The sequence below is a fragment of the Gadus macrocephalus genome, chromosome 7, assembly GCF_031168955.1.
Source record: "Gadus macrocephalus chromosome 7, ASM3116895v1".
Taxonomy (NCBI): Eukaryota; Metazoa; Chordata; class Actinopteri; order Gadiformes; family Gadidae; genus Gadus; species Gadus macrocephalus.
In genome coordinates, this window is record NC_082388.1 from 6,897,798 (window position 1) to 6,925,016 (window position 27,219).

The 27,219-nt window shown below is 46.0% G+C and overlaps 2 protein-coding genes across 2 annotated transcripts; both read right to left on the reverse strand.

Annotated features, from left to right (window-relative positions):
* Positions 1–1,103: 1,103 nt before the first annotated feature.
* Positions 1,104–20,655, reverse strand: LOC132460642 (uncharacterized). Its single transcript, XM_060055435.1, has 12 exons — positions 20,481–20,655; positions 19,453–19,493; positions 18,385–18,469; positions 18,080–18,152; positions 16,353–16,454; positions 12,337–12,430; positions 10,744–11,744; positions 7,275–7,395; positions 6,419–6,495; positions 6,191–6,313; positions 5,933–6,026; positions 1,104–2,482 (listed from the first exon to the last, which is right to left on the reverse strand). The coding sequence occupies exons 1-12, from the start codon at positions 20,502–20,504 to the stop codon at positions 1,471–1,473; spliced, it is 2,847 nt and encodes a 948-aa protein (XP_059911418.1). The 5' UTR covers positions 20,505–20,655; the 3' UTR covers positions 1,104–1,470.
* Positions 20,656–22,123: 1,468 nt separating this feature from the next.
* On the reverse strand, positions 22,124–24,176 carry LOC132460703 (trace amine-associated receptor 13c-like). Its single transcript, XM_060055557.1, has one exon. It carries the CDS (start codon positions 24,010–24,012, stop codon positions 23,005–23,007), a length of 1,008 nt encoding a protein of 335 aa, XP_059911540.1. The 5' UTR covers positions 24,013–24,176; the 3' UTR covers positions 22,124–23,004.
* Positions 24,177–27,219: the final 3,043 nt, after the last annotated feature.

Below are 27,219 nucleotides of genomic sequence, written 5' to 3' on the forward strand. Positions count from 1 at the left end.
ACATATTTTTCTCTCTATTTACTTTTATCTTGTATTGTTGCTGCTATGTGGCTGTTGATAAACCAAGACTACGATTTGTACTCTGGTGTACTGGGACAATAAGTTATCATAAAAGTTATGATTCTGATTCTGAAATACAGGGAGCGATGCAAAATAGCTTAATTTAGCACGCAAATTTTTTTCGGCACAACACGCATAAGGTTTGTCTGGATGTAGGCTCCTCGAAGATTTTGGAAAACCGTGAATAAATCACGCACGCATGCAAATGCCCAAACACACACAAACACGCACGCACGCACACACGCACGCACACACACACACACACACGCACACACTACACACTACACACACGAACACACAGACTATAAAGAGCTTTGGTAGAAAAGTGCTATATACAAAATTACTCCTAGCCCAATCTGGCAACAATGACGTCAGGCGGCCTTTCGGGATACGGGAATAGCTGAGTTTTCTTTTTTAGCTGGAATAGCTGAGTTATTTATGCAAAAATGAACAACACAATCAATCACACACATCCTCCTTCATATTTCTATAGTAGCGTAGAAAACGTGGCGTGTGTTTGCATCCGAGTACCACGTCATTAAAGTTGAAACCCTGGAAAAAAAATCCGTCACGAACAGGATTCGAACCTGTGCGGGGAAACCCCATTGGATTTCGAGTCCAACGCCTTAACCTCTCGGCCACCGTGACTACGCATGTGCATGTTATAGTGTCTAATTTTGAAAGTGTCACGTGTTACGTCACGTTTCTTGCATTTTATATGTAACGGTTCCTTTTAAACCAAATCCACCGTAAAATATACGATTTCTGAGTCAAAGCATTGTTTTATGTTTTATGTTTCATTATATATATTTATTTGTTATATATATATATTATTAATGTTCAGAAACATGGAATATTCAAAATTCGGTTCACCATGCATGAATGTTTGGTAAACAGGAATCCATACATTTTAAATATACTCTGGTGAGAATAACTGATCATCCTCCACCGACGACAGTAGCGGCCATCAACGCGATCTCTGGCAGGAAAAGCAACCAATCTCAGAGGGGTAAATGATAATTGAAAAAAATATTATTTGTAGATTCTTTCAAAAAGTTTTTATTTCGTGAATTTATTTAAGCCACAGTTCATAAACAAGTCATTTGTAAAAATTAAATTAAGATATAATATAAATATCACCACACACACGTCAAGTGACCACGTTAAGTGACCATGTCATGTGATCCAGTCAACTGACCAGGTCATGTGACCAGGTCAAGCGACCAGGTCCTTCTTGAGGGTCACGTGACCAGGTCATGTGACCACGGCATGTGACCAGCTCCTTCTTGAGGGTCAAGTGCCCAGGTCATGTGTCCAGGTCCTTCCTGAGGGTCATGTAACCGGGTCATGTGACCAGGTCCTTCCTGATGGTCATGTGACCGGGTCATGTGACCGGGTCATGTGACCAGGTCATGTGACCAGGTCCTTCCTGAGGCTGCGCTGCAGGCTGGCAATGCTGGCGTCCAGAACCGCCATCCCGTGGCAGAACGCCACCTCGTCCCTCGTGTCGAAGGTGGAGCCTGACCCGACCGACCAATGGGACGCCACCTCCCAGTGGGGGGAGCCGTGTGACTGGCCCAGGCCCGGCAGGGGGGCGAGCGCGTTGGAGCTCCGCAAGAGCCGGAGAACTTTCTGGTAGCTCTGGCCGCCGCCCCCCAGCGATGAGGTCGCTACTTCTTCTGGCGGTGCAAAGGTCACCCTCTCTGGATCCAGCCAAGCCCCTCCCCTCATGGACTCACTGGCGCCTCCCCTTATCGACTCACTGGCCCCTCCCCCAAAAAACTCACTGGCCCCTCCCCCCACTGACACACTGGCCCCTCCCCCCACTGACACACTGGCTCGTCCCACCACAGACTCACTGGCTCCTCCCCCCACTGACTCACTGGCTCCTCCCACAACTGACTGACTGGCTCCTCCCACAACTGACTGACTGGGTCCTCCCACAACTGACTCACTGGCTCCTACCACCACTGACTCACTGGCTCCTCCCACCACTGACTCACTGGCTCCTCCCACCACTGACTCACTGGCTCCTCTCATCACTGACTCACTGGCTCCTCCCACCACTGACTCACTGGCTCCTCTCATCACTGACTCACTGGCTCCTCCCATCACTGACTCACTGGCTCCTCCCCCCACAGACTCACTGGCTCCTCCCATCACTGACTCACTGGCTCCTCCCCCCACATACTCACTGGCTCCACCCACCACTGACTCACTGGCTCCTCGCATCACAGACAAGCTGATGCAGCGGTCATCCTCCCAAACATCCGGGCAGGGCTCCAAAATACCAGCCCCCGATTGGCCGGCGCCCAGGGAGCTGAGGTACTGGTGGACCTGGTTGGACGAGGGCCCCGAGTGGTCATGCCCACGCTGGTGTTGGTCCAGGGCCCGGCGGGTCAGAGGGGGCCCCTGGAGCACACTGGAGAGAAAAGGGGCCATATTTAAGGGCCGATTATGGTTCCACGTCGACGCAACGCAAGGACCCCGCAGACGCTTCGACGCAATCGTGAACCTGTTTGGGTTCCGGCCCTTGCGGTGGACGCACGGAGGGTCCGCAAACCCCCTTGCGTTGCGTTGACTTAAATTTAGCCGTTAGCCTACAAGAAGTATTCAAGGGAGCATATTATGAAAACTACACCTTTCTTGAGATTTGGGGTGTTGTTTTGGGTCCCTGGTGCTCCCACACGCATACAAACGTTGAAAAAAGTCTGTATATGATTTTTTTTAGCGAGATATGCAATTCTGAAAGTACCCCGACTACACTTACCAAACGAGCAAGTCAGTTTCGGCGCCCCCTCCTACGTAGGAAGGGGGCACATTTGAATATTACCTCCCACTTCCCCACCCCCCTCCAATCAGAGCATAGCTACGATTATGTGGACCAGTGGACGAGCAGCTCCGGCGGGGGGGGAACGCGGCGGCAGCCCGGCAGCTCAGCTCCTGGAGTGCAATCCCTTCCTCCGCCGGACTGTCCGGAGGAGGAGACGTGGAGGAGAAAGGGACGGTATTCCTGGAGCTGAGCTACGGCCGCCGCAAAAGCTTCGGCGGCAGTCCGGCCGCTTCGGCGTGTGTACTCCGGGAGCTGAACTGCCGTCGAAGCTGGCAGGACCGGCGGGGGTATGTCTCGGCGGCAGTCAGGCAGCTCCGGCGAGGTGCAAATCCCAATCTCCTCCATGTCGCGGTTCATGGACTTGGAGAGTCAAGGCCAAAGTTCCTGTCCCCCAATTCTTCTCAACCATGGCCGAGATATCCCCCACTACGAGTCTTCGCTTGTTGTGTAAGTACTAGTGACGTGACGCAGTCTTTATGATTCATAATATCATCCGAGGCGCACACAGCTTTTGGCCATATAATATAATATAAATACCCATACATAATATTATTATTATTATTATATTATATGATATAGATATAGAGCTCCAGGAGACAACAAACCCTTCTCCTCCATGCTGTGGTTTAGTCTGACAGCTCATTGGTCAATGGGCAGCAGCTCATTTGCATTAAAGCTACAGACACCAGAAACTGCGCATTCTGAAGGGACTGAAACAGAGGGGAATAGCGGTAGGCGAGATTTATCTTCCTAAAAGCTATTTCCAGCAAACAGCTTCAAAAACATGTTTTCTGGAACTCAAAAACTATGTTTACTTGCCGGAAAACGCCATAATACGTCTCCTTTAAGGGTCCCTATTATACCACCAGGTGTGAGTGTGATTAGCCGTTACAAGCAAAAAATCGTCCCTTCCCTTTGCCTTAGTGACATCCAAATTGGGCGTGTCCACCTATGTGTTTGCTGGATAGATCAGTCTACCAGCCTACCCAGTGGACTATAGCAAACGTTGTGATGTCACTAAAACACAGGAAAAGGCAGATCTTCAGACGTCTGCAAATGGCTAATCACACTCACCCCTGGTGGCCTAATATCACCCCTTTTAACAACATCCTTGAGCCATCAGCTGGTGCCTGTTGATTATGAGCAGCCTTTAAGTTCTTTTAAGATTTTCCATTTTAAAGCTTTGCATCCACACGACAATGTTTTCAAAAGTGTCCTCGTCCACACAGAACGCAACAAGTTAAAATGGTGTAGTGAGTATGCGAGGCCACTAGGGGGTGGTGTAACTCTTCACCTCAAATATGCAAAAAAGAATAATCAAACATGTGACCATCCCTATGCACCCCCTGTTGGGTCATAGCTGAGACTACAAGGGCGGGGCTCGGCCTCAGTATCCTAGCAACCCCGGACCGTTTAGCCTTAGGTGCATGTGCATAGTAGCAGCCAGCTAGTGAGAGTAGCAGCAGAGAAGTGATTGTTGCCGTTTGCGCACCCCTGGAGCACTACAGTATATCTATATAATATTACATTATATAATAATAATAAAATATAAACGTATTTATTTCTTATTAATTATGTTTATTTATTTATTTTTTCCACAATGTCTTGTTTTTTTTAAACGATTTATGATGACTATATGCTCTGTAAGGTGACCTTGGGTGTCTTGAAAGGCGCCTCTAAATTAAATGTATTATTATTATTATTAATATAATATAATATCTAATATCACAGCCAAAAGCTATGTGTGCCTCGGATGAAATTATGAATCATTAAGACATCAGAAGAAGTCCAGATTGAACCGCGACATGGAGGAGAAAGGGATTGTACTCCCGGAGTCGTTCTAATTGACCACACCTGAGTACTGGGGAGTTATTTAAGCAGGTTTTCACCCTCCTTCAGGTGAGCACTCTTTTCGGTTGATGCAGGCTGTTTTAAGGCCGATTCATACCTCCGGATCCGGACGAAATTCGTCCGTCCGTACCAAACGTTGTCTCCGGGACTACCCTTCATACCTCTGTCCGGTTTCAGCGTTGTTATGGATGTTACGCAATACATCCTCTAGAGGGCAGTGACTGTCGTGACACAAATTAACAGCATCGACAATCGCAAACATAGCATCTGTAGAGGAGCTTTTGCTTTGTGTCATCCGAAATAGGCAAAAAAAAAAAGTGCAAAAAGTGTAGCCCTAGGCGGCGGTGGAATGTGACACCCCTCACCAACCCGCAGATTATCTCCTCAAAATGTTGCGCCATTTTAAATGACCAGTTACAACTCATTGCCAAAGCAGGGGAACAATAAAATAAAAAGATCAGGTATATCGTAAAATATAAGTATAAAACGTTAAAATACACTATATATACAAATCAGATATTATACTACTCTATCTATTTTCGCGAATTGTCTGACTTCTGACTCCATATTGCCGCCTTGATTTCCGGTGGTATTGCTCCGGTTCTCCCGGAGCACTCCGGATTCGTAAGCTCAGAGGCGAAGGACCCATTGACGGACGAAACACCTCCGGGACCAGACGAAACGGTCCGTATCCGTATTTACCGTAGGGTGTGAATGGGCCTTTACTCACATTGGCACTTTGCTTTACCTAATTAGTTCCCCACAGATCCTTGCATTTAAACTAATTAGTAGTTACTAAATCTGTTTCGCCTTGTTTTGTACCATTTAAACTAAATTACCTTTTTGATTTAAAATTGAGTTCTTTTTGACTCCCTTTTTTATGTGATGGCGTACGATTCCGTCGTTACACACGGCAGGAATCAACGAGCCGGTGTGTAACGTCTTTCTACCGCAGCGCCTGTAAGGGTCTGTGTTTCCAACTAAACTGTACTCTGGAAGTCACTGCTTTCAGGCCCCAAAACATCCGTTGTCGTGTGGACGCGATGCAAAACCGCAGCGAGAGAGACAGAGCGAGAGCCGGAGCGAGAGCCAGAGCGAGAGCCAGAGCGTTAGCCAGAGCGTTAGCCAGAGCGTTAGCCAGAGCGTTAGCCAGAGCGTGCGAGAGAGAGAGAGAGACTTGTAACCCACCTGCAGAGACCGGGCCGAGACGCCATCTCCTTCAGCCTCGTCTGGGCCAGCAGGAGCACCTGGCCAGACGTCCCGGGACACCGGGCCACAGAGCCTACACACACATTAATCAAATTCACAACCGGTGGTATAATATGTCACCTTTAACAGGGGTGTGTGTGTGTGTGTGTGTGTGTGTGTGTGTGTGTGTGTGTGTGTGTGTGTGTGTGTGTGTGTGTGTGTGTGTGTGTGTGTGTGTGTGTGTGTGTGTGTGTGTACCTGCTCTGATGCGGGCGTTCTCGGCGTCCTTCTCATGCAAGGCCATCCGCAGCTCCGACACCTCCGCCTGCAGCCTCCCCAGCTGTGATTGGACGGCGCTAAGCTCCGCCTCCAGGCACATTGCTAAGGGTGAGGAGGAGGAAGTGGTTTGGGTTCAAGGTGGGAGGTGGAGTTTCAAATTGTTTTGCGTCGTGATTATCACACACAAACACACAGGAGTAGTCATACCGTCACAGTGGCTTTCTCTGCAAAGTCTCTCGGCCCTCTCTCTCTCCTGCAACTGCTGGTTGAAGATCCTCATACCCCTTACAACACACAAGGCATCAACACACACACGGTATCAACACACACACATCCATGGTAGCAACACACACACACGGTATCAACACACACACATCCACGGTAGCAACGCACACACACGGTATCAACACACACACATCCACGGTATCAACACACACACATCCACGGTATCAACGCATGCACACACACGGTATCAACACACACACATCCACGGTAGCAACGCACACACACACGGTATCAACACACACACATCCACGGTATCAACACACACACATCCACGGTATCAACGCATGCACACACACACGGTATCAACACACACACCCACGGTATCAACGGACACACACACGGTAACGCACACACATCCACGGTATCAACGCACACACATCCACGGTATCAACACACACACATCCACGGTATCAACGGACACACACACACGGTATTAACACACACGGTAATGCACACACATCCACGGTATCAACGCACACACATCCACGGTATCAACGCACACGCACACACACGGTATTAACGCACACACATCCACGTACGCACACACACACGGCATCAACGCACACACTTCCTCGGTATCAACGCACGCACACACACACACACACACACACACACACACACACACACACACACACACACACACACACACACACACACACACACACACACACACACACACACACACACACACACACACACACACACACACACACACACACACACACACACACACACACACACACACACACACACACACACACACACACACAGGTCTGACCGGTGCGGCTGGGCGTTCTGGCTGCGTAGCGCCTGCGGGGCCAGGCTGGTCTGGGGCCCCAGAGGGCCATCTGCCAGCGCCCGCTCAAACTCAGTCAGCAGCCGTTCTGCCGCCGTGTAACCTTGGAAGGACGGACCGGGAAGAGGTCAGAGGTCACAGAGAGGTCAGGGGTCTTTCACACCAAAAAGAACCAAGAGCCAGTTCCGGGCTGGTGCTAGGGCCAGTTCCAAACAGGTTCCAGCCTTATCCCAGTTAAGAACCAGTGTAGGGCTGCAACAACGAATCGATAAAATCGATAAAAATCGATGACTAAATGCGTTGGCAACGAATTTGGTCGTCGATTCGTTGTGTCGTGCGATTAATAAGTTACTCATAGGCGCAGCACTGTTTACAGCCAGCCGCCGACAGGTTGGTTCACGGTTCATGCACGCCCACAGCGAGCTGTGTGAACGACCACAGCTTGTATTTTGGTCATATCTTAAAACTGCACTGTAGGCCTACATAAAAGTGTTGTACCTTCACTGTCTTTGGGTTAAAAAAACTCCCTCAACTCAGTATCCGTCTCTAGTCCAACCGAAAACTCTGTCAGCTGCTGCTGCTGCAGACGTTGTGCAGTCGCATCAACAGTCATTCAAAGCAGCGGTAGTAATCACACAACCGGACGGTGTAGAAAGTCCCGTCAGTTAAAAATAGTAATGCAGTTTTTAAATCCATGTTAAAATCGGCAGGATATAGAGCTAGTTAGCTTAAAAAAAACAACTAACCAATGGTCACAAACAGTATCAAATGTGATGTGTTCAGATCGGCTCAGTAATATGATTGATGCGTTCAAATGCAGCAGTAAAAAAAAAAGAAAAAAAGATTTTGGTGAAAACTTGTTTTCCCAGTAATATAAAATAGATAGTAAAGATAGAATTATGACCTGTTTAATGTCCTATCTTGAACCATCGTCATCTTATCAGCAATTAAAGCAATATTACAAGTTCTATTTCAAGGAGTCTCGAAAATGGTTTCAATAGGTTTGACCGGTTAACCATGGACATCCCTTATATACATATAAAAGTATATCATACATTGTATGTTTTTTTTTTGTGTTATCCCAGTTATGTTTTTTTAATATTTTTATTATTTAATATTACTTTTAATAGTTCCGGGACGTTGGAGCAATAACCTGGTGTTTTTACACTTCAGTCTGCACTGTGAATTTGAAGTAATGTTCAGTTTTTGAATAAAGATGCGGCAATTACAATTTTTTTTATTTTATTTTTTTATATCCAATTCATCGATTAATCGAAAAATAATCGACAGATTAATCGATTATTAAAATAATCGTTAGTTGCAGCCCTAGGTTTCACACCGGCCAGAGTCAGCCATGGAGCCGGTGTGAGCAACGTCATGACGTCACTGCAAACGTCTCCGCTTTCCCAGCAACTCTCCCACCGTGCCGGAACTGTACAATAAGAAGAACCCTCGCGCAAGTTTCAAACACAACAACAACAATTTCGTCTTCGATTCAATCCGTGTATGGTTCGTTCTTTGAATATTCTGATTTAAAACAAAATCAGAAAAAACTATTAACAGAGTAGTTTTTTGGTTTTTCTGATTTGGTTTTGAAGCCGAAAAAGGGCAAAAGGAATATACAAATAAACTGTATTTTTCTGTTTTTTAAATCAAAACGGGAAAACTGAATAATCCAGTTGCTTGTGTTGTTTGCGTGATATTTAGATAAAACCGCAATGAATTCCGGGAAAAGGGCACGCGGATTTAAAGAAAATACATATAAAGACGTTTCAAACGTTCCATCGAGTCTCTCGCATTCTACAATGGCCAGCTTTATTGTTTTCCGTGGGAGCCGGCGACTTAGTCTGCGAGTGGACGAACTGAAACTAAATCGGAAACTAGATTTTTTCTTCGAAGGTTGTGCTCCACACAGAACCTCCTCACGGTCATAACGGAGCACTTCGGGGCACCAGATTGCTTTAGAGCGGTACTGAACGCGTCATGTGTCTTTCCAGTGTCAAATAGTTCACGAATAAAATCACCATAAGGTTCAAGTGCGGCCATAACTAAGGCTAAATATAAATAGACAGTCTATTGCTGGTTTAGGTGGTTGGCTCTTTTTTCTTCGCTGCGTCCTGCCTTCTGGTGTAGCCTATAACTATAAATGTATCTATTTTTGTTTTTCTGTTTCGGGTTTAAAAAACCAACACACAAAACACACAAACACAAATAAAATGCCGATTATTTGTTTATTCTTTTTGCCCTTTTTCCGATTCAAAAGCAAATCAGAAAAAAACAAAAAACGACTGTTTTAAATCGGAATATTCAAAGAACGAACCATACACGGATTCACGTCCATTGTTTACTTCGGTGTTTTAAAAATGCCGGTCTTCGTTGGTCTTCCTGTTTATGAAGGTACGGATAACCCCGCCCCCAGCCCCCGGCGTAAAAGCGGTTCTAGTTCTAGCCCAGCTCAAAAGTGGGGCTGGAGTTGAACCGGTTTTTAGAGGCCGGAGCCGGTTCTCTGGCGGTGAGAAACCAAAACCCTGGCCCTAGCTCCGAACTAGCCCGGAACGGGCTCCGATTTTGCGGCGGTGTGAAAGGCCCAAGAGAGGTCAGGGGTCACACTCCAGCCGTGAGCAGGGGTGAGGGGTTAGATTCGGACTGGCAGAGCAAGGACCAATCACAGCCCTTGCTGCTGCGTCGGCTCGACGGAGATAACCGTTTTTGGAAGCGCAGGTCAGGGCCTTGCGGTGGAAGCACGGAGGGTCCACAAGGACGTAACGCGTCCGTAAACCCCCTTGCGTTGCGTCGACGTGGAACCATAACTAAGCATTAACAGTGCCAGGGTTACGGGTAAATTCCCACTGGTAGAGCAAGCCACTAACGCTACCAGGGTTACTGGATTCTTTATTCGCGGTCCAAACTGCGTCTTTCAGTGACTCGTCTTTGGTTGGTTAACTTTTAGTTAACTTCTCAGGTTAGTTAGTTGGTTAACTTCTTTGGCTAGTTAACTTAGTTAACTTCTTTGGTTTGTTAACTTCGTTAACTTCTTTGACTAGTTAGCTTAGTTAAATTCTTTGGCTAGTTAACATAGTTAACATCTTTGGTCAGTTAACTTAGTTCACTTCTTTAGTTAGCCAACTTCCGTTCAAGTTTCCTTCATTCTTGTGTTGAGCGCCACCTCAAGGAGCAGGGAAATCAGTTAAGAGCGGCTAATTTTATTTATTAAAATAAAAACAATAATATATAGAATATCGATATTAAAATGTCGATATTTGGGACGATATTGCCCAACTCTTCAGGAATGAAGGACAAAATATGCAGAAGAAAAAAAATAATAAATAAAAGAGAAAACTATAGATATTTGGTTTCGTCTCTCGTATCGCACGACTGAGGACTACGACGTATCGCCGTAGCGATGTCTTGCCCCTCCCTCCCCCCCCCCACACACACACACACACGTTACCTTTTCCCGCTAGCACGGTCCAGAGCTCCTCCAGCGTATGTTGCAATCTCTCCACCGTGCACTCCTTCGCCGTCCACGCCCCTGCCGTGCACTCCTCCCGTTCCCCCTCGTCCTCCGTCGCTCGGCCAGTGACCGCTCTTCCTCCTCCTCCTATTGGTCCAGAGGTAGGAGGCGGGTTCTGTAGGGGGAGGGGCCTCCCTGGCTGGTCAGAGGGAGGGGGGGCGACGGGCCGTCCCACCGGGCTGGTGGGACGGGGATGTGGAGACGGGGCAACCAGGGAGAGAGGCAGGGCCAGGGGGCTGGCGGAGGGGGCGGGACCAGGGGGGGTCTGAGGGGGCTGCTGATAGGCTGCCACAGAGGGGAGGGGGCGGGGGCAGGGGGCCCGTGTAAGAGGGTGAGACGGGGGCCCGGGCTGTGGGAGAGGGTGAGACAGGGCCAGGGCCCCTGGGAGAGGGTGAGATGGGGCCAGGGCCCCTGGGAGAGGGAGAGGGTGAGACAGGGTGAGGGCCCCTGGGAGAGGGTGAGACGGGGCCAGGGCCCCTGGGAGAGGGAGAGGGTGAGACGGGGTGAGGGCCCCTGGGAGAGGGTGAGACGGGGTGAGGGCCCCTAGGAGAGGGAGAGGGTGAGACGGGGCCAGGGCCCCTGGGAGAGGGAGAGGGTGAGACGGGGCCAGGGCCCCTGGGAGAGGGTGAGACAGGGCCAGGGCCTGTGGGAGAGGGAGAGGGTGAGACGGGGCCAGGGCCCCTGGGAGAGGGAGAGGGTGAGACGGGGCCAGGGCCCCTGGGAGAGGGGGAGACGATGCTAGCGTGCCGCCGTTAGCCCCGGCTGTAAGACAGGCCGAGGGGCCGCCTGGGGGGGCCAGGCGGCCCAGAGAGGGGGCCACGGACTGGGGGTCTCCATTGGGGACCCCCGTAGGGCTCCGGGACGGCGTGGAGGTGGGCAGGCGTGCGTTGAACCGTGCGGTCGTCCTATTGGTCGGCTGACCGGACAGCTGATTGGCTCTGAGAGGGAGGGGACAACTGAAGGGGTTAACTTCCGTCGAGGTCGCCTACGTGAAGATTATCATCACCAAAACAACCTCAACACCGGTGAAGGTTCCTCATCCGCTCCCTACCGTCGTGGTCATTTCTCCAGAGAAGTTCTCCCGATTTCTCTATTGCATACTATTTTAATGCATGCATACATTAGACCCCTGTCTAGCAGAGTGAGTACAGAACACCGTTAGACAGAGCTTTTTGAACTGTTTCACATCCTCCCCACTTTGGAGATGTCAATAATCACATCAGGTCATGTTTAGCCAAGACACAGCGCTGCCTGGGTGTCTCTCTGTGTGTGTGTGTGTGTGTGTGTGTGTGTGTGTGTGTGTGTGTGTGTGTGTGTGTGTGTGTGTGTGTGTGTGTGTGTGTGTGTGTGTGTGTGTGTGTGTGTGTGTGTGTGTGTGTGTGTTCCATAAGGAATGCGTAAGGGGACGCCCTCTCCCTTGTGACCTGGTTTACCCAAGGTCAACATTTAGCTGACCCTGAGGAAGGGCGCACAATACAAGGAGACGGCTAAAAGGACTAATAATGGACTTCGGAGGCGACGCCCACCTACCCCTCTGCGGGACCGACTGAGCGCGGGGCGTCCGGGGCGGCCCCCGGCGCATCGCTGGGGGGGGTCACGGCCGGGGAGGGGACGGCCGGTGGAGCTGGTGGATCAGACAGACAGACAGAGAGACACACACACACACACACAGACACACACACACACACACAAACACACAGACAGAGACACACACAGAGACACAAAGAGACAAACATACACACACACAGACAAAAAGAGACAAACATACACACACTCAGACAGAGACAGAGGGACACACACAAAGACACACACAGACACAAAGAGACAGAGACAAACAGAGAGACACACACACACACACACACAAACAGACACAAAGAGACAGAGACACACACACACACAGACAGAGACAGCGAGACACACACACACACAGATAGACACACAGATACAGAGACACACACACACACAGAGAGACATACACAGAGACACAGAGAGACACACACACACACACAAAGAGACAGAGACAGAGAGAGACACACACACACACTTTTTATAAGAAGGGGACATGTTAACTGGTATGCAAAACTTTCTAACTCTGCTAGCAGCACAGATACATTTTTCTGTAGTTTCAGAAATGTACAGCCTCACCTGGCTGAGATCAGACCGACTGAGTCCAATCAGCCTCAGTCGGTCTGATTGGACTCTGGGGCTTGGGGCGGCTGCACACCTGTTGCTCGTTGACCAATCAGTGGTCAGCAGGTTGAACCCACCGTCAAGTACTCACACTCTGATCCACAGTAGCCGCGATTGCATGAAGACTTCTGAACCGATTAGAAGTGCAAGAACAGCTCAATCTGAATAAAGAATGATCATATATACGCTTCAATCGGAATACATTTCTCTGATCGGAATATAATTCCGTACGGAATAGAAGAGGTGGTTGAGTCCGCTATAATCGACATGCATACACTTATTCTGATTGGTTTGGGGTGGGTGCGGCTACTTTTCAACTTAGAGAGATGGCATCAGCAGCTGCAGGAGTTCGCAATTGGTCCGTCTGTACTTTTATGCACACCGAACTTGACCACTGTCAAGGAAAGTGATTTTTTTTCCTGATTCACATCTTTCTTAGCACTCCGCAAGTAGTCTGATAACTTATCAACCCCAGTGTGTCAGGTTGCTAAGCGACGTCAACGTCTTCGACAGACTATTTCTCTGCTGAACAACACTACGAATGGTAATTGTAAAATGACACACGTATGAAAATATTGTTTCGTTTTGGCAAGGAGCCGTGTAATAAGCAGAATAATGTCGCCGGTCAATATAATAATACCCTTCAGGATGGGGTCCGGTTCGCCCAGTCGGGGCTTATTTTCCCAATAATGACCGGCGTTCTGCACAACATTAACCCTTACATATATCATATTTACATTTTACATTTAGGGCAAATAGCAGACGCTTTTATCCAAAGTGACTTACAATAAGTACATTTGTCATAAGAAGTGCAACAATATATCGCTTATATAACAATATAACAATATTATCGGATGTTCATAGAACCAAGTGCAAGTACAACAATCGCTAGGCTAACCAATTACTGTGCTATAATACAATAGAATACAATGTTGCTACACAACATTGCGACACAGTTAAGTACTATAATACAATACAACACAATGTACAATGGTGGCCAGAAGGGGGAGGGTGGCTATGCAGAGTCGAGGTGGACTCTGAACAGGGTGAGTCTTGAGCCTTTTTCGGAAGACAGTGAGCGACTCTGCGGTCCTGAGAACGGCAGGGAGCTCGTTCCACCACTGAAGTCCCAAAACCAAGAAAAGGTTTTGGGACCAAAGCCCAGACCAACACAACGTTTGTGCGCGAGAGACGTACGCTTACCAATTTTGTAAATGCCCATACATACAGTACATTCAGATTGCATGATAGGAATAGATCTATTCCGATAAGACATCATATCGGATCAGAAGTGTCCATGTAAACGCGGCTAATGTCGGTTTGAATTCGATAAATCGTCGACTTAAGGTTTATTGTACGGTTTGGTCAATGCTCCATGACCTCCATGCTGCCATGAGGAGATCTCTCTCTAGCTGGGTTTGAAATTGTTCCCTATTCACTCGCTCACTATTCCCTATATAGGGTTTATGATACAGGGAACGAACAAACGAGATTCAGACACTACGCTGAACATTTCTTAACGTAATTTACTGACAGAAATGACGTTTAGAAAACAAGACCGCATTGCACTATGGTACACGGGAGTAACATGTAGGGATCATCGTATGTACATTCAAATTTTGGGTATTTTATTTTCCACAGTGAATGAAATTAACCACTGAGAATTCAAACACCATTACAAAATGGCGAGCACCTGCACTATATCCGTGATAGGGAACGATTTCAAACACAGCTTCTGAGTGTGCGTGGTTCAACCTGCTTACCACTGATTGGTCAACGAGAAACCGGTTTACAGCCTCCCCCAGCCCCAGAGTCCAATCAGACTCAGACCAAAAAAAATACTTTACTGTGAGAGAGAGAGAGAGAGAGAGAGAGAGAGAGAGAGAGAGAGAGAGAGAGAGAGAGAGAGAGAGAGAGAGAGAGAGAGAGAGAGAGAGAGAGAGAGAGAGAGAGAGAGAGAAATAGTCCACTAAAGACGTTGACGTCGCTTAGCAACCTGACACGCTGGGGTTGATAAGTTATCGGACTACTTGCGGAGTGCTAAGAAAGACGTGAATCTGGCAAAAAATCCACTTTCCTCGTTGAAAGCGGTCATGTTTGGTGTGCATAAAAGTACAGAGGGACCTATTGCGAACTACTGCAGCTGCTGATGCCATCTCTCTAAGTTAAGAAGTAGCACCCACCCACCAAACCAATCGGAATAAGTGTATACATGTCGATAATAGAGGACTACACCACCTCTTCTATTTCGCATGGAATTGTATTCCGATCAGAGAATTGTATTCCGATTGTATATTTGGTGAAAAAAAAAATGATTGAGCTGTTCTTTCACTTCTAATCTGATCAGACCTGTCCATGTAAACGCGTCTATTGCGATGTAATAAAACTCAATTTGCAAATCGCAAAGGCTGCGACAAAAAAACAACAAAAAACAACATTTTTTGGGGGGTATTTGTTACTGTTACTGAGATCAATAAGATTTGTATTCTTCTTCTACAATTCAATTCAACAAAGGTGTTATAATATCAATTCATCTCAACACATAGGCCTGGCCTAAATTAAAGAGCAGTTTATACGTTGACTGCTTCCAATGTTGTGTTGGCCGACTACAGAATGATCGATTGCTTGTTTTGTGAATAATACACAATATAAAGGAACTTTAAAAATAAAAATGACCAAAAAATCGCAATATTGGTCGAATAATCACAATTAGATTATTTCCCCAAATCGTTCAGCCCTATCCACCACTACCATCATGCGTCCTGGTGACATATTATACCAGCTGGTGTGAGTGGGATTCGCCGTTAAAGGCGTTTTGAAATCTTCTGATATCATAAGAAGTCCACGATGTGTGCTGGACAGATCAGTCTACCAACCTACCCTGTCTATCCGACATACTAGGTGGACACGCCGACTTGTGATGTCACTAGAGGGAGATTTTCAAAGCGGCTTGTAGCGGCTAATCACACTCACACCTGGTGGTATAATATCTCGCCTTTAAGCTATTGAACTGCTGCCGTTTTGAAACTATGTCTCTTCTTACATCACAAGTGGGCGTGTCCAGCTAGAATTGTGACAGATAGAGGAGCAACGCTTCCTTCAGTCCACTGGGGAGGCTGGTAGACGGATCTATCCAGCACACATCTAGGTGGACACGCCCACCTATGATGTCACTAAAACACAGGAAAAGGCAGATATTCAAAACGGCTTTTAACGACTAATCACACTCACACCTGGTGGTGTAATATGTCACCTTTAAGGTCTCCTGGGAGGAGTGTAGCGTGTTGGTGGCAACAGCGGCATCGCTATGATTTCGACCCATCGGAGTAGGGCCCCAAGCCCATGGCTCCTCCCACCTGTCTTGGTTCTCCCGGTTTTCCTCCTCTCCAGGTTGTGTCGCCTTCCAAGTGACCTTTGACCTCTGGTGTCCACCACGCCATTCTGACTTGGTTTACTTTCTATTGCCACACAATGTGGTGGACACACACACACACACACACACACACACACACACACACACACACACACACACACACACACACACACACACACACACACACACACACACACACACACACACACAGAGATGAAGACACACCCACACACACACACACACAGATGAAGACACAAACACACACATGCCCCTTTCACACTACCGCAAAATCGGGGCCGGTTCCGGGCCAGTTCGGAGCTAGGGCCAGGGCTTTGGTTTCACACCGCCAAAGAACCGGCTCCGGCCCCTAAAAACCGGTTCAACTCTGGCCCACTTTTGAGCTGGGCTAGAACGAGAACCGCTTTTACGCCGGGGGCAGGGGGCGGAGTTATCCGTACCTTCATAAACACGAAGACCAACGAAGACCGGCATTTTTTAAAACACCGAAGTAAACAATGGACGTGAATCCGTGTATGGTTCTTTTTTGTTTTTTCTGATTTTGTTTTAAATCGGAATATTCAAAGAACGAACAATACACGGATTGAATCGACCTTCAACGCGTCATCGCGCCAACGCAGCTAGATGAGTCCATTGCCGTGTTCCAATACCCGTACTTCCATGAGTATACTTAAAGGAAGTACACTATCTGCACTATCCGTACTCACTTGAGTACGGTAATTTTTCAGATGCGAGTGCTGTTCCAAATCGAGTACTCCGTGGTGCACTTACCGGAAATTACGATCACGACTGCCGCCGCGGCTCCTCCCCCGCAATAAACATCCCGCTTTGAACGGTGAACTCTTTACGCCTAGCAGCTATAAAAAGCTATAGAAACTATAAAAACTACAAAATGACTCTATTAATGCAGGCTATGTGGAAAATGCGCCGACTTTGGCTCAGCCTGGCTCCGCCTCTTCCGCTACGTAGCTAAGATGGCTGCCGTTGAGTACGGAGAGTGTCCTTCGATCCACACTTCACGATTAGCCCATTTTGAGTACGGCATCCGGGTCCTTGAAGTATACTTCTTTTCGCCGGATCTGAATTGGAACGTACTGCGTACTCAAGGGTATTGGAACACGGCCCATGTCCATGCAAGTGAACGGAGCGTTCCCTCTTCGTCATAACTATCAAACCAAACATCTTTCACATTCACCGAGCGAACATTATGAAAGTAAAATGCACATTTCTCGCTAAAAAAAATTCCATAAACGCATTTAATGGCGTAACTATGTTACTATTTCCACCCAGAATAAAGAAAGATGTCGGCCGTATGCTTCTGTCCAAGCTCACTAGCGGAGACGTTTGCAGTGACGTCATGACGTTGCTCACGCCGGCTCCATGGCTGGCTCTGGCCGGTGTGAAACCAACTGGTTCTTAAGTGGGATAAGGCTGGAACCTGTTTGGAACTGGCCCTAGCACCAGCCCGGAACTGGCTCTTGGTTCTTTTTGGTGTGAAAGCAGCAACAGATGAAGACACATCCACCCACCCACACACCCACTCACACACACACACACACGAACACACACACACACACACATGGTCTCTCGTATACTTGTAGACACTGACAATACGTTAATCCGGAGACACACATCGGTTGGTTAACGGACGCTAAGTTAGCATGATACAAACCGTGGGGGAGGCAGACGTACCGGCCGAGTCCGCCTGGAGGAGGCGGTCCAGCAGGGAGGCACAGTGGTCCAGACCCCGGTGGATGGTGCTCACCTGGGGGGGGGAGAAAAAATAGTAAAGAGAGAGAGAGCTGGTCGCTGTGGTCACAGTAATAGTAAAGAGAGAGAGAGCTGGTCCCTGTGGTCATAGTAATAGTAAAGAGAGAGCTGGTCGCTGTGGTCATAGTAATAGTAAAGAGAGAGAGCTGGTCCCTGTGGTCATAGTAATAGTAAAGAGACAGAGAGCTGGTCCCTGTGGTCATAGTAATAGTAAAGAGAGGTCTGACCTGGTCCTCAGAGTCTGTGGAGTAGAGGGAGTAGGCCGGCACTGTGATTGGTCTGGTAAACCTCTGAACCATCACGTCTTTCTTCCTGTAAAGCAGGAAACGTTAGTGTGCTAGAGTGTGCTGCGTTGATGTCCACCATCGTTTGGCCTCCACGTTTAATAGGTGATATCATTATAGCACCAGGTGTGAGTGTGATTAGCCGTTACAACAAGCCTTCAAATCTGCCTCTACTGACATCCTAAGTGGGAGTGTCCACCTGGATGTATGACGGTTAGATGAGCAACGTTTGCTACGGTCCACTGGGTAGCCTGGTAGATCTATACAGCACACATCTAGGGGACACTAGTGATGTCAGAAGAGGAGGATTTTTCAAAACAGCTTGTAATGTTATACGTTCTTAGGATAGGTTTTTTTCTTTCATTATGAGTGATTGGTTTGACTGCTCCTAGGCTAATTGTTTGTAAGGATATATAGTTGTTGCCAGTGTGCACAGGTGTCACCGGCTACCTAACAACAAGAAAGGTGACGATTATATTGAAGTGTATAGCACAGTTGAGGCAATCGAGGTGATTTGTACTGGTGAGTGTATTGCACAGGTGAGGAAGGATGTGAAATAAAGAACAGTCTATCGGTATTATGTTTTTCATGGAAAATATTTTGGTAAAGAGAGAGAATTTTGGTCAATATTGAAATCCCGATTATACAGAAAATTAATTTCGAGTTTGAAAACATGATTAATTGATTTCAGCGTTTCTATTCACTTAACTGGGAACTTGGGTTAAGGGTCCCCTTAAAAAACAATATACAAAATATTAAAATAGAAAATAATGTACAAATATGTATCTAGCTGCTCTACGATTTCTTAAAAAACTTTTTTTTTTTTTTTAATACGAGACAGAAAAAAAAAAAATAATAATAATAAATCGTTTCTAATCGATTATATTAGTTTGGTAATCATTTCACCCCAAAATTAGAAAAAAATTACAAAAGATCAATCATTCAAAGATCAATGAATTGCCCAGCCCTGCTGCTGTGAAGCCACGTTGTGACACGGTACAGTTTATTTACCCTCTTCTTGTCGTCCCCGTCAGCCGTCCAGAGGACACCGCCTGTCAATCAAATCAGCCCATTTAGATTCAAATCAACGTTGATGGCTGGACAATCAAATCTATCCATCAATCAATCTTCATCCTCGCCCTGTTGCACTTATTTGCGCACATTCTCCTCGAGCACCTGTCCATGCATACCATAGGGACAGTCCCTGCCCTGTCACTGCAGACGTGCTTATCCATCTCTTTTATATTCTTGTGGATATTTTACTTTAGTATCTTTTATTGTCCATATTTTTCGTGTGAATATTTTACCATAATGTTTGTGTTGCTTGTTCTTTGGGGCAAATGGGAGGGGGTTTGAGAGTCCAGAGTTTGTGGGGGCAGGGAAGGGAGAGAGGGTAGAGATAGTAGTAATGATTATTTGAGCTGCATAATCTTACAAGCTTAACTAACCCTCACTACTAACCCTAACCATATTGATGTGTTTATTAGGGTTTATTTGAGCTACATAAAATAACCCTAACCCATATTGAGTAGTTGATTTAAGTTTATTTGAGCTACATAAAGTTACCCTAACTACTAACCCTAACCCATATTGAATATTAATATTATAATATATGAATAAAATTGCGCACAGCCTTCTCCACAGAAAGGGGGCCTCCCTCTCAAACACGTCGATCTCAGTGAGACCAAAAGGCACGAAGATAAGACCAGGCGGACCCACACTATCCCTAAAGGTGCATTATTGGGGAGTTTATAACCATTATGCTCTCTGCTCCCCATCAAACCGTGCTGCCTAGCGGTTCTGCACGGGTCCACGGAGCGATAATGTCGCCATGCGCATGCGCAGAACCACTAGGTTGCCCGACTTGATAGGGATCATCGATTGGCAGTAAAACGGCTTATATTTAACTTAATAAATCTTTGAATCAATACATCTTTAACTAAGTAGGGCTCACCGTTGAGGAGCTAAGGTTTGTCTTGTTAGCAGTCGCTTGCGTCTAGCATCAAGCCGCTTCAAGCGTGATCAATAGTCACTCTTACCTTGAGTTTGGAAGCACTCATCATGGCTAACAACACTTGGCGAATAGTGTTTTATCCACTATCTTCTTTAGTTTGTAAGATGGGAAACAAATAGTTAATTGCAGCGCCTCGCAGCAGAGTCGTCAAACGGACGGCCTGCAGTCGTTTCAAAGGGGAAGAGATGAGGCAACCAATGACTGCCCTTGTTGTGATGTTTCTGTCGTTTCATTGGCTCACACTGACGTGGATTCTGACGTTTCATTGGTTCACACGTCATTCACCGCCCAGAAATACGGAACAGTTTCTATGGTTACTGAACTGTGTTTGACGCTTCTTTTTTATTATTAGGGGTCCGAGCTTGGTCCCCTAACGTTTCCCCCCCCCCTCAAATTCTGTAAAAGTCATACTGCAGCCTATACCGTAATTTGAAAACTCTTGAAATGTTCAGGTATGGTTACCAATACCCCCACTAGCCATAATCCCAAATCTTTCCCCCTTGTTTTCTGCTCTAAAAATGTTTACTTTTCCCACAATTTCATAGAAAAGCCAAACGTCCACAGTCTCAACCCATTTTGCAGATATGACCATTTTGTTATTGTATAATAATAATAATATATAATATAATAATATACGGCTATCATTAGGTGGATACCATTAACAGTGCAAATATTCAGATCTGTACTCTTTTAAGAAAGCCCTTAATTCTCTCGTGAAATGTGTGCTTGGAGTTTTCTTGATGGTGTGTGCTTATCAATCGACAATTTCACAATGTGAATGAGATTAATGCAGTTCATGAATGTCAGTGCCTCAACGGGATAATGCTGTGTTCTGGTGAACCTTAGGTTGAGAGTTCGAATCCTGATTAGAGCATGCTGAACATGACATTCTGTCAATGCCACTCATTGTCATTTAAGAAACACAACATTGAATAGCACCTGAAATTCATCAGGCAATCAACATTCCGGCTCATTAGTTTCCGAGAATCGGTCTGCAAAGACACAGTATGACATTAAGGGGAACTTCTTCAATAACATTTTTCCTTCATAATTAACTCTGTCATATTTATATTTCTTCCGTTAGTGTTCTTGACTACAAATGTTTAATTTCCCCAGAATTTCAAAGATTGTTCAGGTATATGCTTTGAAGAAAGCCCTTAATTCACTTGAGAAATGTGAGTTTTCTGGATGTTGCGTGCTTATCAATAGTCATTCTGACCATGTGAATGAGGCTGCAGTTCAGGTTTATAAGTGGAACATCTTTCCTTAAATATGACAATTATATGTTATATTTATATATCTTCCATTAGTTTGTTCTTGACTTTTAATTTTGCTCAGACCCCGTTAATCCCCGCTTGCGGTTATATTTTTATTTATTCTATTACTATTTCATTTTTCTATTACTAATTCCGTGCCGTCCAAACACAATATTCTGATTTCAAATTGTAGAATGTAAACGTATTTCAAGTTTATTGAACATATACATTCAATATTAAGCTTTAATGACGCAGACTTCATTGCACACACTGTTTACAGAAAAAAAAAAATTGAAGATGAAAGATTCCTTGATTATTACAACCCATTATACTGCCGAAGGCAGTCAGAAATAAATATACACATCTGCCTATCATATTCCTTATGCCCTATCGCCTATACAACGTTTTAAATAATATCTCTCAGTGCATCCTAGAATATGGTATACTTATACCATACAGAACCACACAAGACTCAATCTTACATTTTAATTTGTTATTAATGCAATACACAAGAGTAAAAACATTCATTACATTCATGAAATAATATCTGTCAGCGCAGAAGAGTAGACAGTCATAAATATGCACATCTGCCTATCTATTATAATACAATTATTAATAAAACATTTCATTTGAAGACGCCTTTTATCGGCACTCAAGGACACCCAAAGATACACAAAAGTCATTGAAGAGAAATAACAAAAAGATAAAGAAAAGATAATAACAAAAGTAAGAGCGACAGCAATTGGCATCAGATGGAAAATGGCAGTTTTAAACACGTGTTTAAGTTGTGATTTGAAATGGGGGGAACGAGTGGATGTTTCTGAGTTGGTGTGGAAATGAATTCCAGAGACGGGGACCAGAGCGGCCGAACGCTCCGTGCCCCGTGGTGGTGAGACAGGCAGAGGGGAGAGACAGGTATATGGAGGAAGAGGAAGAGGCAGGATGATTATGACCTTCATGCCTATACATTCCTGAAATAACATCTGTCAGCGTATTCCTAGAATAGGGTGGCATCGGAGTCTGGCCGATACTTATACAATGCTCACCACACAAGATATTGTGTATTAAAACGGCCGAATGTCAAATGTTTTCAACTAAATTAAACATAAACATTCAATCTTACATTTTAATTGGTAATTAATGCAATGCACAAAAGTAAAACCAATACAAATCTAACAATTGATGATCCTTTAAAACATATGCACATCTGATTATAATAATTATAATGCCTCGCAGAATGCCGTTATAATGAGAAATAAAAAATAACAGACATGTCCCCTTATTCTTAGTTTGTCAGTGCAGCACGGTGGCCCGGCTGGAGTTTGGCTTTAGTATCTGCAGGGTGACGATCAGTCTGATCGTCCACCGGAACCACGGGTAGAACAAGGCGTACAACAGCGGGTTCAGGCAGGAGTTCAGATGCAACAAAAAGGTGCTCCAGAACGAGGCGGCAGAGTTCACCGACACGTCCTCACCCATGAACCCGAGGGAGGGAAAGTAACACAGGAGGAACACCACCACCACCACGCCAAGCCTCCGCGCCGCCTTCAACTCCGACCGCCGAGCCGCCGCCGCCGCCCCCACCGCCGCCGCCGCCCACGACGACCTCATCTTCCGCGCCTGGGACAGAGCGGCGGCGAAGACCTGCAGGTACAACGCCACCACGGTGGATATGGGCGCCAGGAAGGTGACCAGGAAATCCAACCAATCGGACGACCCGTCCACCACCACCACACATTCCCCTTGGCACGACGTCCGTCTGGGCGGCCCTCGCATGTTCACACCCAAGAGGCCGCCGTTGTAGACGACGGCGCACGACCAGCAGAGGCCCACGGCGAGCTGCACCCGGCCCATGGTCACCTCGCTGGCGTAGCGTAGCGGCTGGCAGACGGCCAGGTAGCGGTCCAGCGATATGAGCAGGATGCTGGCCACCGACGCCGAGGTCAGCACGTAGCTCAGCATGTAGAACGCGGAGCAGAGCCAGGGACCCAGGAACCAGCAGGAGCTGATGTAGTACTGCGCCCCCAGGGGCATCACCACCAGGCCGATGAGCAGGTCGGAGCCGGCCAGGGACAGCAGCACCATGTTGGTGGGCGTGTGCAGCTGGCGGAAGTGGGAGATGGAGACGATGAGCAGCAGGTTGAGCAGCACGGTGAGGAGCGCCAGGGAGAAGGTCAGGATGTAGAGGAGGCTGGCGCTGAAGCGGGGCCCAAGGCTCAGCCGGCAGGAGGTGTTGAGCAGCAGGGGGTAGCAGAGGTCCGGCCCCGACCCTGCCAGCGGGCTCCTCAGTAGGGGAGACATGGCGGAGGACAGGGTGTCGAGGTGCAGGAGGTGGAGCGAGGTAGCAGAGGCCGGCTGAGGACCAGGAGTGAAGACCTGGCAGCGTCTGTGGCTCAATCCCTCCTCGGTACAACGGTTATACCCCTCCCTCCCTCCCTCCCTCCCTCCCTCTCTCTCTCTCTCTCTCTCTCTCTCTCTCTCTCTCTCTCTCTCTCTCTCTCTCTCTCTCTCTCTCTCTCTCTCTCTCTCTCTCTCTCTCTCTCTCAGTGCGCTGAGTTTTGACCTCCGGAGAACCAGCCAGAGGACAAGCCGGAGTACCAGCCGGAGAACCAGCCGGAGCAATGTTATACACAGACACTTAATGGCTGTTTATGTACAGAAAACCAGTCAGCGCACAGTAATACACAGACACTCAGAAAACCAGCCAGAGCACATTAATTCACAAACACTAAACAGCTGTTTATATTCAGAGAACCAGCCAGAACACATTAATACTAGGGGTGGGAATCTCTTGGCACCTCACGATTCGATTCGATTCCGATTATGAGGTCAACGATTCGATTCTGAAGCGATTATCGATGCATCTCGATGCATCTCGATTCAAATTTTTTTTTTTTTAACATTTCCATGCGTGATTTTCAAAAATATATATATACATCTGGGTTTGCTACACAGTTTGCTAATCACTTCCTACTTTTGTGATGATCATTAAAGACATCAACAGATGAATTAACTTATCTAATATTTCATAAGAGAGAAAGCTTTTGTCACAAATATGACTTTCGATGAACAATGCAATAATCAATGCAGCTTGCATTATAACACAATATGGAAGCATGCAAAAAATAGGTTTCAGTTTTATTTTCTTTCTAATCTTTCTTTTCTATGTCATTAAAGGAAAAGCTGCTCTTGAATTAGAAGGAGTTCTTGTGTCTGGCTGTGAGTTTGCACGCATGCTATGCGTAGGCTGAATCGCAATCGTGTCAAGACTAATCAGATTGGCCAATACACACTGAAGATAAATTCAATGATTTTAAAATTACAAAAAGTATCCCACTCTGGCGAACAGAATGTTGCAGCAGGCAAAAAAAATAAATAAAATTTAATTCCCATTATTAATTTATCTGCATTGAGACAGAATAGTTCTAGCGAGTATCGCGATGCATCGAAGAATCGATTATTTTTCCCACTCCTAATAAATACACAGACACTCAGAGAACAAGCCAGAGCACATTTATATAGACATTCAGAGAACCAGTCAGAGCACAGTTATACACAGACACTCAGAGAACCAGTCAGAGCACAGTAATACACAGACACTCAGAAAACCAGCCAGAGCACATTAATACACAGACACTAAACGGCTGTTTGTATTCAGAGAACCACCCAGAACACATTAATACACAGACGCTCAGAGAACCAGCCAGAGCACAGTTTAACAGACACTCAGAGAACCAGTCAGAGCACAGTAGTACACAGACACTCATGTAATTCATGAGTGTCATTAGCGACACCTGTGTTTACTCTACTTTACTCCGGCTTGAGTAGGATCTCCAAATCAAAGGTTATTTTTTGTGAATTTCCCCATCTCTTTGAGAACAGTGAATTTAAATTATATAAAAAATAAATAATTAATAAATAATTAATTAATAATAATAAATAAATAAAATATTATGTTTTGTTCATCGTGAGCGCTTGACGGAGCTAATCAGTCTCATCTGCTTCCATTGATTTTGGCAAATTGATTGCGGGGCTACTGCAGAAAAAACAAAAAGATTTTTCTTTTGTGATATGTGCCTTCAGTGAGGGATGAGGGATTTGTCCCTATGAATAGTTATACCATTGAAATACCATTTTGGTATGTCAGTAATACTATCATTATTATATATATTTTTTTTTTACTAAGCACACTTCCTTGTTCTTTCTAATGCAATTATGGGGCCGGCAAATACTTATCTAGTATGTGGTTGGATAATACATGGCCTAACCACACAAAATCACACATCAACAGACACACTGAAAAAAAACTAAAACTTTGTCAAAATTATATTATTTCAGACAATTTTCTACTTTCATTGAGGGGTGTATATCTTTATTCCCATGAAGACCTATTGAAGACACATTTGGAAAGACAATGTAAACAGCACATTCAGAATAGCTATGTTCATCGTTTCTGCCTGAACTGAAGAGGTCAGAGGTGGAAAAGGTTGTTTTACTGAGTTGATGCTTGCTGTCTACAAGCCATGGCCATTTAAGAAAATGTGTTCCTGGTTCTGGGACTCGGTGGCTAGAGATAGCATGCTACAGCTAGCATAGCTATGTACCGTCTAGGTCAGGGGTTCTCAAAGTTTTGACAGCTGAGGGCCAATTTAGGAACCCAAATTTGACTGAGGGCCGCCAAAGAAAAAATAAAACAGAATTCAATTTGTAATCATTTTAATGACCAGGTTGCTCTCTCTACAAATCTACAATTACAAATAATTATACAATTATGCATTGGTCTGCATCCAGTCTAAACACATTTTAAATAACAAATTAGGCAAAACATGGCACAACTTCAGAAAACCTTAAGAAACATTGTAACTAAAACACAATCCCTGGGGTTCTCTTCGAATTTGGGATATAACAGTCCTGTGTGCATTTCAGAAACTTATTTAGAACTGTCAGTCTCATTGTGCCTTCCTTTCTTGTCAGAATGGAGCTCCTTATTCAGGAGCAATTCCAGCTACCAATTCACCACCGGAAAACCTACACACACACACACACACACACACACACACACACACACACACACACACACACACACACACACACACACACACACACACACACGGAGGGGGAGAAAGAGAGACTTTTAAAATAGAAGCTTACCAAACAAGTCATCATCATCACTAATATCTACGACGGAGTATTAGGGCCACACGTGAAGAAAAAAAATATTTTTGCCGTGACGAGATTAAAATCGACACGAGATTAAAATCGACACGTCGACTTTAACGTCAACATGTCGACATTGAACTCGAAATGTCGAGAATAAAGTTGAAACATCATATCGACTTTAATCTCGACGTGTCCATTTTCCGTTCCTCTTTCAGCACGCAGACGCTCCGGGCATCCTCCCAAGCGTGCAGCGGATGACACAAAGTAGTCATCCGCTGTAGAACGGCATTGCCATCAGTGGTTGCATTGACGGTTTTAGTCGCTATATTGTTTGGATGGAGGCCTACA